The 13,701-nt window shown below is 51.1% G+C and overlaps 1 protein-coding gene across 1 annotated transcript in view; it reads left to right on the top strand.

The window, feature by feature from the left end:
- LOC139256576 (zinc finger protein 664-like) overlaps positions 1-13,372 on the top strand; it is a 63,315-nt gene extending 49,943 nt beyond the window's left edge. Inside the window, exon 3 of the mRNA XM_070874242.1 lies at positions 12,345-13,372. Within this exon, the coding sequence (XP_070730343.1) occupies positions 12,706-13,128 (423 nt within the window). The 5' untranslated portion in view covers positions 12,345-12,705 and the 3' untranslated portion in view covers positions 13,129-13,372. The remainder of the gene's footprint in view (positions 1-12,344) is intronic.
- Positions 13,373-13,701: the final 329 nt, after the last annotated feature.

The following is a 13,701-nucleotide window of genomic DNA, read 5'->3' as shown; positions in this document are numbered from 1 at the left end:
AGGTATCTCACCCCCAGCTCATGGTCTACAGGGCTGTAGTAATACCCACCCTGCTGTATGACCCAGAGACATGGACCATGTACAGTAGGTACCTCATCCCCAGCTCATGGTGTACAGGGCTATACTAATACCCACACTCCTGTATGGCCCAGAGACATGGACCATATACAGTAGGTACCTCACCCCCAGCTCATGGTGTACAGGGCTGTAGTAATACCCACACTCCTGTATGGCCCAGAGACATGGACGTTGCACAGTAGGTACCTCACCCCCAGCTCATGGTCTACAGGGCTGTAGTAATACCCACCCTGCTGTATGGCCCAGAGACATGTACCATGTACAGTAGGTACCTCACCCCCAGCTCATGGTCAACAAGGCTGTAGTAATACCCACCCTCCTGTATGGCCCAGAGACATGGACCATGTACAGTAGACACCTCACCCCCAGCTCATGGTCTACAGGGCTGTAGTAATACCCACCCTCCTGTAAGGCCCAGAGACATGGACCATGTACAGTAGACACCTCACCCCCAGCTCATGGTCTGCAGGGCTGTGGTAATACCCACCCTCCTGTATGACCCAGAGACATGGACCATGTACAGTAGACACCTCACCCCCAGCTCATTGTCCACAGGGCTGTAGTAATACCCACCCTCCTGTATGACCCAGAGACATGGACCATGTACAGAAGGTACCTCACCCCTAGCTCATGGTCTACAGGGCTGTAGTATTACCCACCCTCCTGTATGACCCAGAGACAGGGACCATGTACAGTAGGTCTCTCACCCACAGCTCATGGTCTACAGGGCTGTAGTAATACCCACCCTCCTGTATGGCTCAGAGACATGGACCATGGACAGTAGGTATCTCACCCCCAGCTCATGGTCTACAGAGCTGTAGTAATACCCACCCTCCTGTATGGTGCAGAGACATGGACCATGTCCAGTAGGTACCTCACCCCCAGTCCATGGTCTACAGGGTTGTAGTAATACCCACCCTCCTGTATGGCCCAGAGACATGGACCATGTCCAGTAGGTACCTCACCCCCAGTCCATGGTCTACAGGGCTGTAGTAATACCCACCCTCCTGTATGGCTTAGAAACATGGACCGTGTACAGTAGGTACCTCACCCCCAGCTCATGGTCGACAGGGCTGTAGTAACACCCACTCTCTTGTATGGCCCAGAGACATGGACCATGTACAGTAGACACCTCACCCCCAGCTCATGGTCTACAGGGCTGTAGTAATACCCACCCTCCTGTATGGCCCAGATACATGGACCATGTACAGTGGACACCTCACCCCCAGCTCATGGTCTACAGGGCTGTAGTAATACCCACCCTCCTGTATGACCCAGAGACATGGACCATGTACAGTAGGTATCTCACCCCCAGCTCATGGTCTACAGGGCTGTAGTAATACCCACCCTGCTGTATGACCCAGAGACATGGACCATGTACAGTAGGTACCTCATCCCCAGCTCATGGTGTACAGGGCTATACTAATACCCACACTCCTGTATGGCCCAGAGACATGGACCATATACAGTAGGTACCTCACCCCCAGCTCATGGTGTACAGGGCTGTAGTAATACCCACACTCCTGTATGGCCCAGAGACATGGACGTTGCACAGTAGGTACCTCACCCCCAGCTCATGGTCTACAGGGCTGTAGTAATACCCACCCTGCTGTATGGCCCAGAGACATGTACCATGTACAGTAGGTACCTCACCCCCAGCTCATGGTCAACAAGGCTGTAGTAATACCCACCCTCCTGTATGGCCCAGAGACATGGACCATGTACAGTAGACACCTCACCCCCAGCTCATGGTCTACAGGGCTGTAGTAATACCCACCCTCCTGTAAGGCCCAGAGACATGGACCATGTACAGTAGACACCTCACCCCCAGCTCATGGTCTGCAGGGCTGTGGTAATACCCACCCTCCTGTATGACCCAGAGACATGGACCATGTACAGTAGGTACCTCACCCCCAGCTCAAGGTGTACAGGGCTGTAGTAATACCCACCCTCCTGTATGGCCCAGAGACATGGACCATGTACAGTAGGTACCTCACCCCCAGTCCATGGTCTACAGGGCTGTAGTAATACCCACCCTCCTGTATGGCCCAGAGACGTGGACCATGTACAGTTGGTACCTCACCCCAGCTCATGGTCTACAGGGCTGTAGTAATACTCACCCTCCTGTATGGACCAGAGACATGGACCATGTACAGTAGGTACCTCATCCCCAGCTCATGGTGTACAGGGCTATAGTAATACCCACCCTCCTGTATGGCCCAGAGACATGGACCATGTACAGTAGGTACCTCACCCCAGCTCATGATCTACAGGGCTGTAGTAATACCCACCCTCCTGTATGATCCAGAGACATGGACCATGTACAGTAGGTACCTCACCCCCAGCTCATGGTCAACAAGGCTGTAGTAATACCCACCCTCCTGTATGGCCCAGAGACATGGACCATGTACAGTAGACACCTCACCCCCAGCTCATGGTCTACAGGGCTGTAGTAATACCCACCCTCCTGTATGACCCAGAGACATGGACCATGTACAGTAGGTATCTCACCTCCAGCTCATGGTGTACAGGGCTGTAGTAATACCCACCCTCCTGTATGGCCCAGAGACATGGACCATGTACAGTAGGTACCTCACCCCCAGTCCATGGTCTACAGGGCTGTAGTAATACCCACCCTCCTGTATGGCCCAGAGACGTGGACCATGTACAGTTGGTACCTCACCCCAGCTCATGGTCTACAGGGCTGTAGTAATACTCACCCTCCTGTATGGACCAGAGACATGGACCATGTACAGTAGGTACCTGATCCCCAGCTCATGGTGTACAGGGCTATAGTAATACCCACCCTCCTGTATGGCCCAGAGACATGGACCATGTACAATAGGTACCTCACCCCAGCTCATGATCTACAGGGCTGTAGTAATACCCACCCTCCTGTATGATCCAGAGACATGGACCATGTACAGTAGGTACCTCACCCCCAGCTCATGGTCAACAAGGCTGTAGTAATACCCACCCTCCTGTATGGCCCAGAGACATGGACCATGTACAGTAGACACCTCACCCCCAGCTCATGGTCTACAGGGCTGTAGTAATACCCACCCTCCTAAAGGCCCAGAGACATGGACCATGTACAGTAGGTATCTCACCTCCAGCTCATGGTGTACAGGGCTGTAGTAATACCCACCCTCCTGTATGACCCAGAGACATGGACCATGTACAGTAGGTATCTCACCCCCAGCTCATGGTCGACAGGGCTGTAGTAATACCCACCCTCCTGTATGGCTCAGAGATACGGACCATGTACAGTAGACACCTCACCCCCAGCTCATGGCCTACAGGGCTATAGTAATACCCACCCTCCTGTATGGCCCAGAGACATGGACCATGTACAGTAGGTACCTCACCTCCAGCTGATGGTCTACAGTGCTATAGTAATACCCACCCTCCTGTATGGCCCAGAGACATGGCCCAGAGACATGGACCATGTGCAGTAGGTACCTCACCCCCAGCTCATGGTGTACAGGGCTATAGTAATACCCACACTCCTGTATGGCCCAGAGACATGGACGTTGTACAGTAGGTACCTCACCCCCAGCTCATGGTGTACAGCGCTATAGTAATAGATTGAGGGACTGTATTAGTTTGAGGCACTGTATTAGTTTGATGTACTGTATTCCTTTGAGGGACTGTACTAGTTTGATGGACTGTATTAGTTTGAGGCACTGTATTAGTTTGATGTACTGTATTCCTTTGAGGGACTGCACTAGTTTGAGGGGCTGTATTTGTTTGAGGGTCTGTATTAGTTTGAGGGGCTGTGTTAGTTTGAGGGGCTGTGTTAGTTTGAGGGCTGTGTTAGTTTGAGGGCTGTGTTAGTTTGAGGGCTGTGTTAGTTTGAGGGGCTGTGTTAGTTTGAGGGGCTGTGTTAGTTTGAGGGGCTGTGTTAGTTTGAGGGGCTGTGTTAGTTTGAGGGGCTGTGTTAGTTTGAGGGGCTGTGTTAGTTTGAGGGGCTGTGTTAGTTTGAGGGGCTGTGTTAGTTTGAGGGGCTGTGTTAGTTTGAGGGGCTGTGTTAGTTTGAGGGGCTGTGTTAGTTTGAGGGGCTGTGTTAGTTTGAGGGGCTGTGTTAGTTTGAGGGGCTGTGTTAGTTTGAGGGGCTGTGTTAGTTTGAGGGGCTGTGTTAGTTTGAGGGGCTGTGTTAGTTTGAGGGGCTGTGTTAGTTTGAGGGGCTGTGTTAGTTTGAGGGGCTGTGTTAGTTTGAGGGGCTGTGTTAGTTTGAGGGGCTGTGTTAGTTTGAGGGGCTGTGTTAGTTTGAGGGGCTGTGTTAGTTTGAGGGGCTGTGTTAGTTTGAGGGGCTGTGTTAGTTTGAGGGGCTGTGTTAGTTTGAGGGGCTGTGTTAGTTTGAGGGGCTGTGTTAGTTTGAGGGGCTGTGTTAGTTTGAGGGGCTGTGTTAGTTTGAGGGGCTGTGTTAGTTTGAGGGGCTGTGTTAGTTTGAGGGGCTGTGTTAGTTTGAGGGGCTGTGTTAGTTTGAGGGGCTGTGTTAGTTTGAGGGGCTGTGTTAGTTTGAGGGGCTGTGTTAGTTTGAGGGGCTGTGTTAGTTTGAGGGGCTGTGTTAGTTTGAGGGGCTGTGTTAGTTTGAGGGGCTGTGTTAGTTTGAGGGGCTGTGTTAGTTTGAGGGGCTGTGTTAGTTTGAGGGGCTGTGTTAGTTTGAGGGGCTGTGTTAGTTTGATAGTTTGAGGGGCTGTGTTAGTTTGAGGGGCTGTGTTAGTTTGAGGGGGCTGTGTTAGTTTGTGGGGCTGTGTTAGTTTGAGGGGCTGTGTTAGTTTGAGGGGCTGTGTTAGTGTGAGGGGCTGTGTTAGTGGAGGGCTGTGTTAGTTTGGGGTGTGTTAGTTGGAGGGGCTGTGTTAGTTTGAGGGGCTGTGTTAGTTTGAGGGGTGTGTTAGTTTGAGGGGCTGGTGTTAGATTGTGTGTTTGAGGGGCTGTGTTATTTAGTTTGAGGGGCTGTGTTAGTTTGAGGGGCTGTGTTAGTTTGAGGGGCTGTGTTAGTTTGAGGGGCTGTGTTAGTTTGAGGGGCTGTGTTAGTTTGAGGGGCTGTGTTAGTTTGAGGGGCTGTGTTAGTTTGAGGGGCTGTGTTAGTTTGAGGGGCTGTGTTAGTTTGAGGGGCTGTGTTAGTTTGAGGGGCTGTGTTAGTTTGAGGGGCTGTGTTAGTTTGAGGGGCTGTGTTAGTTTGAGGGGCTGTGTTAGTTTGAGGGGCTGTGTTAGTTTGAGGGGCTGTGTTAGTTTGAGGGGCTGTGTTAGTTTGAGGGGCTGTGTTAGTTTGAGGGGCTGTGTTAGTTTGAGGGGCTGTGTTAGTTTGAGGGGCTGTGTTAGTTTGAGGGGCTGTGTTAGTTTGAGGGGCTGTGTTAGTTTGAGGGGCTGTGTTAGTTTGAGGGGCTGTGTTAGTTTGAGGGGCTGTGTTAGTTTGAGGGGCTGTGTTAGTTTGAGGGGCTGTGTTAGTTTGAGGGGCTGTGTTAGTTTGAGGGGCTGTGTTAGTTTGAGGGGCTGTGTTAGTTTGAGGGGCTGTGTTAGTTTGAGGGGCTGTGTTAGTTTGAGGGGCTGTGTTAGTTTGAGGGGCTGTGTTAGTTTGAGGGGCTGTGTTAGTTTGAGGGGCTGTGTTAGTTTGAGGGGCTGTGTTAGTTTGAGGGGCTGTGTTAGTTTGAGGGGCTGTGTTAGTTTGAGGGGCTGTGTTAGTTTGAGGGGCTGTGTTAGTTTGAGGGGCTGTGTTAGTTTGAGGGGCTGTGTTAGTTTGAGGGGCTGTGTTAGTTTGAGGGGCTGTGTTAGTTTGAGGGGCTGTGTTAGTTTGAGGGGCTGTGTTAGTTTGAGGGGCTGTGTTAGTTTGAGGGGCTGTGTTAGTTTGAGGGGCTGTGTTAGTTTGAGGGGCTGTGTTAGTTTGAGGGGCTGTGTTAGTTTGAGGGGCTGTGTTAGTTTGAGGGGCTGTGTTAGTTTGAGGGGCTGTGTTAGTTTGAGGGGCTGTGTTAGTTTGAAGGGGCTGTGTTAGTTTGAGGGGCTGTGTTAGTTTGAGGGGCTGTGTTAGTTTGAGGGGCTGTGTTAGTTTGAGGGGCTGTGTTAGTTTGAGGGGCTGTGTTAGTTTGAGGGGCTGTGTTAGTTTGAGGGGGCTGTGTTAGTTTGAGGGGCTGTGTTAGTTTGAGGGGCTGTGTTAGTTTGAGGGGCTGTGTTAGTTTGAGGGGCTGTGTTAGTTTGAGGGGCTGTGTTAGTTTGAGGGGCTGTGTTAGTTTGAGGGGCTGTGTTAGTTTGAGGGGCTGTGTTAGTTTGAGGGGCTGTGTTAGTTTGAGGGGCTGTGTTAGTTTGAGGGGCTGTGTTAGTTTGAGGGGCTGTGTTAGTTTGGGGGGCTGTGTTAGTTTGGGGGGCTGTGTTAGTTTGGGGGGCTGTGTTAGTTTGGGGGGCTGTGTTAGTTTGGGGGGCTGTGTTAGTTTGGGGGGCTGTGTTAGTTTGGGGGGCTGTGTTAGTTTGGGGGGCTGTGTTAGTTTGGGGGGCTGTGTTAGTTTGGGGGGCTGTGTTAGTTTGGGGGGCTGTGTTAGTTTGGGGGGCTGTGTTAGTTTGGGGGGCTGTGTTAGTTTGGGGGGCTGTGTTAGTTTGGGGGGCTGTGTTAGTTTGGGGGGCTGTGTTAGTTTGGGGGGCTGTGTTAGTTTGGGGGGCTGTGTTAGTTTGGGGGGCTGTGTTAGTTTGGGGGGCTGTGTTAGTTTGGGGGGCTGTGTTAGTTTGGGGGGCTGTGTTAGTTTGGGGGGCTGTGTTAGTTTGGGGGGCTGTGTTAGTTTGGGGGGCTGTGTTAGTTTGGGGGGCTGTGTTAGTTTGGGGGGCTGTGTTAGTTTGGGGGGCTGTGTTAGTTTGGGGGGCTGTGTTAGTTTGGGGGGCTGTGTTAGTTTGGGGGGCTGTGTTAGTTTGGGGGGCTGTGTTAGTTTGGGGGGCTGTGTTAGTTTGGGGGGCTGTGTTAGTTTGGGGGGCTGTGTTAGTTTGGGGGGCTGTGTTAGTTTGGGGGGCTGTGTTAGTTTGGGGGGCTGTGTTAGTTTGGGGGGCTGTGTTAGTTTGGGGGGCTGTGTTAGTTTGGGGGGCTGTGTTAGTTTGGGGGGCTGTGTTAGTTTGGGGGGCTGTGTTAGTTTGGGGGGCTGTGTTAGTTTGGGGGGCTGTGTTAGTTTGGGGGGCTGTGTTAGTTTGGGGGGCTGTGTTAGTTTGGGGGGCTGTGTTAGTTTGGGGGGCTGTGTTAGTTTGGGGGGCTGTGTTAGTTTGGGGGGCTGTGTTAGTTTGGGGGGCTGTGTTAGTTTGGGGGGCTGTGTTAGTTTGGGGGGCTGTGTTAGTTTGGGGGGCTGTGTTAGTTTGGGGGGCTGTGTTAGTTTGGGGGGCTGTGTTAGTTTGGGGGGCTGTGTTAGTTTGGGGGGCTGTGTTAGTTTGGGGGGCTGTGTTAGTTTGGGGGGCTGTGTTAGTTTGGGGGGCTGTGTTAGTTTGGGGGGCTGTGTTAGTTTGGGGGGCTGTGTTAGTTTGGGTAGGGCTGTGTTAGTTTGGGGCTTTTAGTGAGCTGTGTTAGTTTGGGGGGCTGTGTTAGTTTGGGGGGCTGTGTTAGTTTGGGGGCTGTGTTAGTTTGAGGGGCTGTGTTAGTTTGAGGGGGCTGTGTTAGTTTGAGGGGCTGTGTTAGTTTGAGGGGCTGTGTTAGTTTGAGGGGCTGTGTTAGTTTGAGGGGCTGTGTTAGTTTGAGGGGCTGTGTTAGTTTGAGGGGCTGTGTTAGTTTGAGGGGCTGTGTTAGTTTGAGTTTGGGCTGTGTTAGTTTGAGGTGTGTAGTGAGGGCTGTGTTAGTTTGAGGGGCTGTGTTAGTTTGAGGGGCTGTGTTAGTTTGAGGGGCTGTGTTAGTTTGAGGGGCTGTGTTAGTTTGAGGGGCTGTGTTAGTTTGAGGGGCTGTGTTAGTTTGAGGGGCTGTGTTAGTTTGAGGGGCTGTGTTAGTTTGAGGGGCTGTGTTAGTTTGAGGGGCTGTGTTAGTTTGCTTGTTCTTAGGGGCTGTGTTAGTTTGAGGGTTTGGCTGTGTTCGTTTGAGGGGCTGTGTTCGTTTGAGGGGCTGTGTTCGTTTGAGGGGCTGTGTTCGTTTGAGGGGCTGTGTTCGTTTGAGGGGCTGTGTTCGTTTGAGGGGCTGTGTTCGTTTGAGGGGCTGTGTTCGTTTGAGGGGCTGTGTTCGTTTGAGGGGCTGTGTTCGTTTGAGGGGCTGTGTTCGTTTGAGGGGCTGTGTTCGTTTGAGGGGCTGTGTTCGTTTGAGGGGCTGTGTTCGTTTGAGGGGCTGTGTTCGTTTGAGGGGCTGTGTTCGTTTGAGGGGCTGTGTTCGTTTGAGGGGCTGTGTTCGTTTGAGGGGCTGTGTTCGTTTGAGGGGCTGTGTTCGTTTGAGGGGCTGTGTTCGTTTGAGGGGCTGTGTTCGTTTGAGGGGCTGTGTTCGTTTGAGGGGCTGTGTTCGTTTGAGGGGCTGTGTTCGTTTGAGGGGCTGTGTTCGTTTGAGGGGCTGTGTTCGTTTGAGGGGCTGTGTTCGTTTGAGGGGCTGTGTTCGTTTGAGGGGCTGTGTTCGTTTGAGGGGCTGTGTTCGTTTGAGGGGCTGTGTTCGTTTGAGGGGCTGTGTTCGTTTGAGGGGCTGTGTTCGTTTGAGGGGCTGTGTTCGTTTGAGGGGCTGTGTTCGTTTGAGGGGCTGTGTTCGTTTGAGGGGCTGTGTTCGTTTGAGGGGCTGTGTTCGTTTGAGGGGCTGTGTTCGTTTGAGGGGCTGTGTTCGTTTGAGGGGCTGTGTTCGTTTGAGGGGCTGTGTTCGTTTGAGGGGCTGTGTTCGTTTGAGGGGCTGTGTTCGTTTGAGGGGCTGTGTTCGTTTGAGGGGCTGTGTTCGTTTGAGGGGCTGTGTTCGTTTGAGGGCTGTGTTCGTTTGAGGGGCTGTGTTCGTTTGAGGGGCTGTGTTCGTTTGAGGGGCTGTGTTCGTTTGAGGGGCTGTGTTCGTTTGGGGGCTGTGTTCGTTTGGGGGGCTGTGTTAGTTTGGGGGGCTGTGTTAGTTTGAGGGGCTGTGTTAGTTTGAGGGGCTGTGTTAGTTTGAGGGGCTGTGTTAGTTTGAGGGGCTGTGTTAGTTTGAGGGGCTGTGTTAGTTTGAGGGGCTGTGTTAGTTTGAGGGGCTGTGTTAGTTTGAGGGGCTGTGTTAGTTTGAGGGGCTGTGTTAGTTTGAGGGGCTGTGTTAGTTTGAGGGGCTGTGTTAGTTTGAGGGGCTGTGTTAGTTTGAGGGGCTGTGTTAGTTTGAGGGGCTGTGTTAGTTTGAGGGGCTGTGTTAGTTTGAGGGGCTGTGTTAGTTTGAGGGGCTGTGTTAGTTTGAGGGGCTGTGTTAGTTTGAGGGGCTGTGTTAGTTTGAGGGGCTGTGTTAGTTTGAGGGGCTGTGTTAGTTTGAGGGGCTGTGTTAGTTTGAGGGGCTGTGTTAGTTTGAGGGGCTGTGTTAGTTTGAGGGGCTGTGTTAGTTTGAGGGGCTGTGTTAGTTTGAGGGGCTGTGTTAGTTTGAGGGGCTGTGTTAGTTTGAGGGGCTGTGTTAGTTTGAGGGGCTGTGTTAGTTTGAGGGGCTGTGTTAGTTTGAGGGGCTGTGTTAGTTTGAGGGGCTGTGTTAGTTTGAGGGGCTGTGTTAGTTTGAGGGGCTGTGTTAGTTTGAGGGGCTGTGTTAGTTTGAGGGGCTGTGTTCGTTTGAGGGGCTGTGTTCGTTTGAGGGGCTGTGTTCGTTTGAGGGGCTGTGTTAGTTTGAGGGGCTGTATTAACATAGAAGCATAGAAAATAGGTGCAGGTGTTGGCCATTCGGCCCTTCTAGCCTGCACCGCCATTCAATGAGTTCATGGCTGAACATTCAACTTCAGTACTCCATTCCTGCTTTCTCGCCATACCCCTTGATCCCCCGAGTAGTAAGGACTTCATCTAACTCCTTTTTGAATATATTGAGTGAATTGGCCTCAACAACTTTCTGTGGTAGAGAATTCCACAGGTTCACCACTCTCTCGGTGAAGAAGTTCCTCCGCATCTCGGTCCTAAATGGCTTACCCCTTATCCTTAGACTGTGACCTCTGGTTCTGGACTTCCCCAACATTGGGAACATTCTTCCTGCATCTAACCTGTCTAACCCCGTCAGAATTTTAAATGTTTCTATGAGGTCCCCTCTCATTCTTCTGAACTCCAGTGAATGCAAGCCCAGTTGATCCAGTCTTTCTTGATAGGTCAGTCCCGCCATCCCGGGAATCAGTCTGGTGAACCTTCGCTGCACTCCCTCAATAGCAAGAATGTCCTTCCTCAGGTTAGGAGACCAAAACTGTACACAATACTCCAGGTGAGGCCTCACCAATGCCCTGTACAACTGTAGCAAGACCTCCCTGCCCCTGTACTCAAATCCCCTTGCTATGAAGGCCAACATGCCATTTGCTTTCTTAACCGCCTGCTGTACCTGCATGCCAACCATCAATGACTGATGTACCATGACACCCAGGTCTCTTTGCACCTCCCCTTTTCCTAATCTGTCATCATTCAGATAATAGTCTGTCTCTCTGTTTTTACCACCAAAGTGGATAACCTCACATTTATCCACATTATACTTCATCTGCCATGCATTTGCCCACTCACCTAACCTATCCAAGTCGCTCTGCAGCCTTACAGCACCCTCCTCGCAGCTCACACTGCCACCCAACTTAGTGTCATCCGCAAATTTGGAGATGCTACATTTAATCCCCTCATCTAAATCATTAATGTACAGTGTAAACAGCTGGGGCCCCAGCACAGATCCTTGCGGTACCCCACTAGTCACTGCCTGCCATTCTGAAAAGTACCCATTTACTCCTACTCTTTGCTTCCTGTCTGACAACCAGTTCTCAATCCATGTCAGTACACTACCCCCAATCCCATGTGCTCTAACTTTGCACATCAATCTCTTGTGTGGGACCTTGTCAAACGCCTTCTGAAAGTCCAAATATACCACATCAACTGGTTCTCCCTTATCCACTCTACTGGAAACATCCTCAAAAAATTCCAGAAGATTTGTCAAGCATGATTTCCCTTTCACAAATCCATGCTGACTTGGACCTATCATGTCACCTCTTTCCAAATGCACTGCTATGATATCCTTAATAATTGATTCCATCATTTTACCCACTACCGATGTCAGGCTGACTGGTCTATAATTCCCTGTTTTCTCTCTCCCTCCTTTTTTAAAAAGTGGGGTTACATTGGCTACCCTCCACTCCATAGGAACTGATCCAGAGTCAATAGAATGTTGGAAAATGACTGTCAACGCATCCACTATTTCCAAGGCCACCTCCTTAAGTACTCTGGGATGCAGTCCATCAGGCCCTGGGGATTTATCGGCCTTCAATCCCATCAATTTCCCCAACACAATTTCCCGGCTAATAAGGATTTCCCTCATGTTCTTAACAGGCCCAGGCTGACGGTCGCCATCTTTGTAAAGGACAGCTGCAGGATGGTCACGTGCATCGTGATTCATCCACCAATAGAGCGCATGCGTGGCCATCTTTGAAAGAACAATGTGTGGGCGGGGCTTCAGGGTCAGAGTGAACCACTGAACCCAGCCAGAGTCAGTACCTCCAGGGGAGGGGAACCAGTGAGTGTAGAACTGAACCCAGCCAGAGTCAGTACCTCCAGGGGAGGGGAACCAGTGAGTGTAGAACTGAACCCAGACAGAGTCAGTACCTCCAGGGGAGGGGAACCAGTGAGTGTAGAACTGAACCCAGACAGAGTCAGTACCTCCAGGGGAGGGGAACCTGTGAGTGTAGAACTAAACCCAGCCAGAGTCAGTACCTTCAGGGGAGGGGAACCAGTGAGTGTAGAACTGAACCCAGCCAGAGTCAGTACCTTCAGGGGAGGGGAACCAGTGAGTGTAGAACTGAACCCAGCCAGAGTCAGCACCTTCAGGGGAGGGGAACCAGTGAGTGTAGAACTGAACGCAGACAGAGTCAGTACCTACAGGGGAGGGGAACCAGTGAGTGTAGAACTGAACCCAGACAGAGTCAGTACCTCCAGGGGACGGGAACCAGTGAGTGAAGAACTGAACCCAGCCAGAATTGATGGTTATAACTGGGAATGGAGGAGAAACTGTCTAGAATTGTGTGTTGATTTTGATTTCAGCCCAGCAGGAGGGACAATGTGTGGGACAGGGATTTACAGGTTTGAAAAACGAGAGGAAAGAATGTTCCCTGGAAACTGGATGTGTCGATCCTGAATTTGTGTCTTGTACTGACAGTGATGAGTTTTGTTATCTCCTTTTACAGTGTATTAGACGGGCAGATTTTCAAACAGGAAACACAAACCAAACATCGCGTCAAGATCTGACAGAGTCAATCGATTCATCAGGACCTGAATGTCATCGGCCTTTGAAAGTGGAAGGAGAAATGTTTGTCTGTTCTGCCTGTGGGAAAAGATTTCAAACATCAGTGTGACTGGAAAAGCACCGAGACACACACACCCGAGTGAGTGTTCCAGTGCACTGCCTGTGGAAAGAGCTTTAATCAGTTACACAGCCTGAAAAAACATCACACCATTCACTGTGCGAATAAACTGTAAACGTGTTGTGTGTGTGGGCGAGGCTTCAACTGATCATCCAACCTGGAGAGACGCAAGGACACCCGCACCATGGAGAAACCGTGGGAATGTGGGGACTGTGGGAAGGGATTCAGATCACGATCTGAGCTGGAAACTCATCGACGCAATCACACTGGGGAGAGGCCATTCACCTGCTCAGAGTGTGGGACGGGATTCACTCTGTCATCCACCCTGCTGACACACCAGCGAATTCACACTGGGGAGAGGCCATTCATCTGCTCAGAGTGTGGGAAGGGATTCACTCGGTTATCCACCCTGCTGAGACACCAGCAAGTTCACACTGGGGAGAGGCCATTCACCTGCTCAGAGTGTGGGAAGGGATTCACTCGGTCATCCCAGCTGCTGACACACCAGCGAGTTCACACTGGGGAGAGGCCATTCACCTGCTCAGAGTGTGGGAAGGGATTCACTCAGTCATCGAGCCTGCTGAGACACCAGCAAGTTCACAAGTGACTGCAGGGGTTGGAATCTGCTGTTAATCACATCCCGACTGAACCATGTTCATTCTGACAGTTGAGGTTTGTTTCTGCTGATAACCCAATAACTGGGCTGAACTTTAATATTCTGGATATATTGCTGATTGTGTTCTCGGGGCTGCAGTGTCCATTTAAGAAACGCTGTGTGTTATCTTTCCCCTTAATTCAGCGACTCACAACAGAAATTCAGTTTGGAATAAAATTATCAACTTTTACTTCAATCCTAAACTGATCTTTGGTACAAAATCTGCAATAGTGTGTGAAAGTTTCCACTGAATAAAATCTCCAATTGGAAAGCTTGCTGACAATTCTTACTGACTTGCACATTACACACAGTGGCCCCTCCATCATCCACCAGAAAGAAGGGGAATGGGAGTCAATGGGGAATCAGTGTCCCCAAATGTTGCCCCTCCGTCTGGTGTAGCAATCCCCTCGGCACGGGAATGGAGACAAGTCCAGACCAAAACTGTGCACAGTACTCCAGGTGTGGTCTCACTAACACCCTGTACAGTTGTAGCAGGACTTCCCTACTTTTATACTCCATCCCCCT

This window comes from Pristiophorus japonicus, unplaced genomic scaffold (genome assembly GCF_044704955.1).
Source record: "Pristiophorus japonicus isolate sPriJap1 unplaced genomic scaffold, sPriJap1.hap1 HAP1_SCAFFOLD_734, whole genome shotgun sequence".
Taxonomy (NCBI): domain Eukaryota; kingdom Metazoa; phylum Chordata; class Chondrichthyes; family Pristiophoridae; genus Pristiophorus; species Pristiophorus japonicus.
This window is presented reverse-complemented; position numbering and strand designations above follow the sequence as displayed.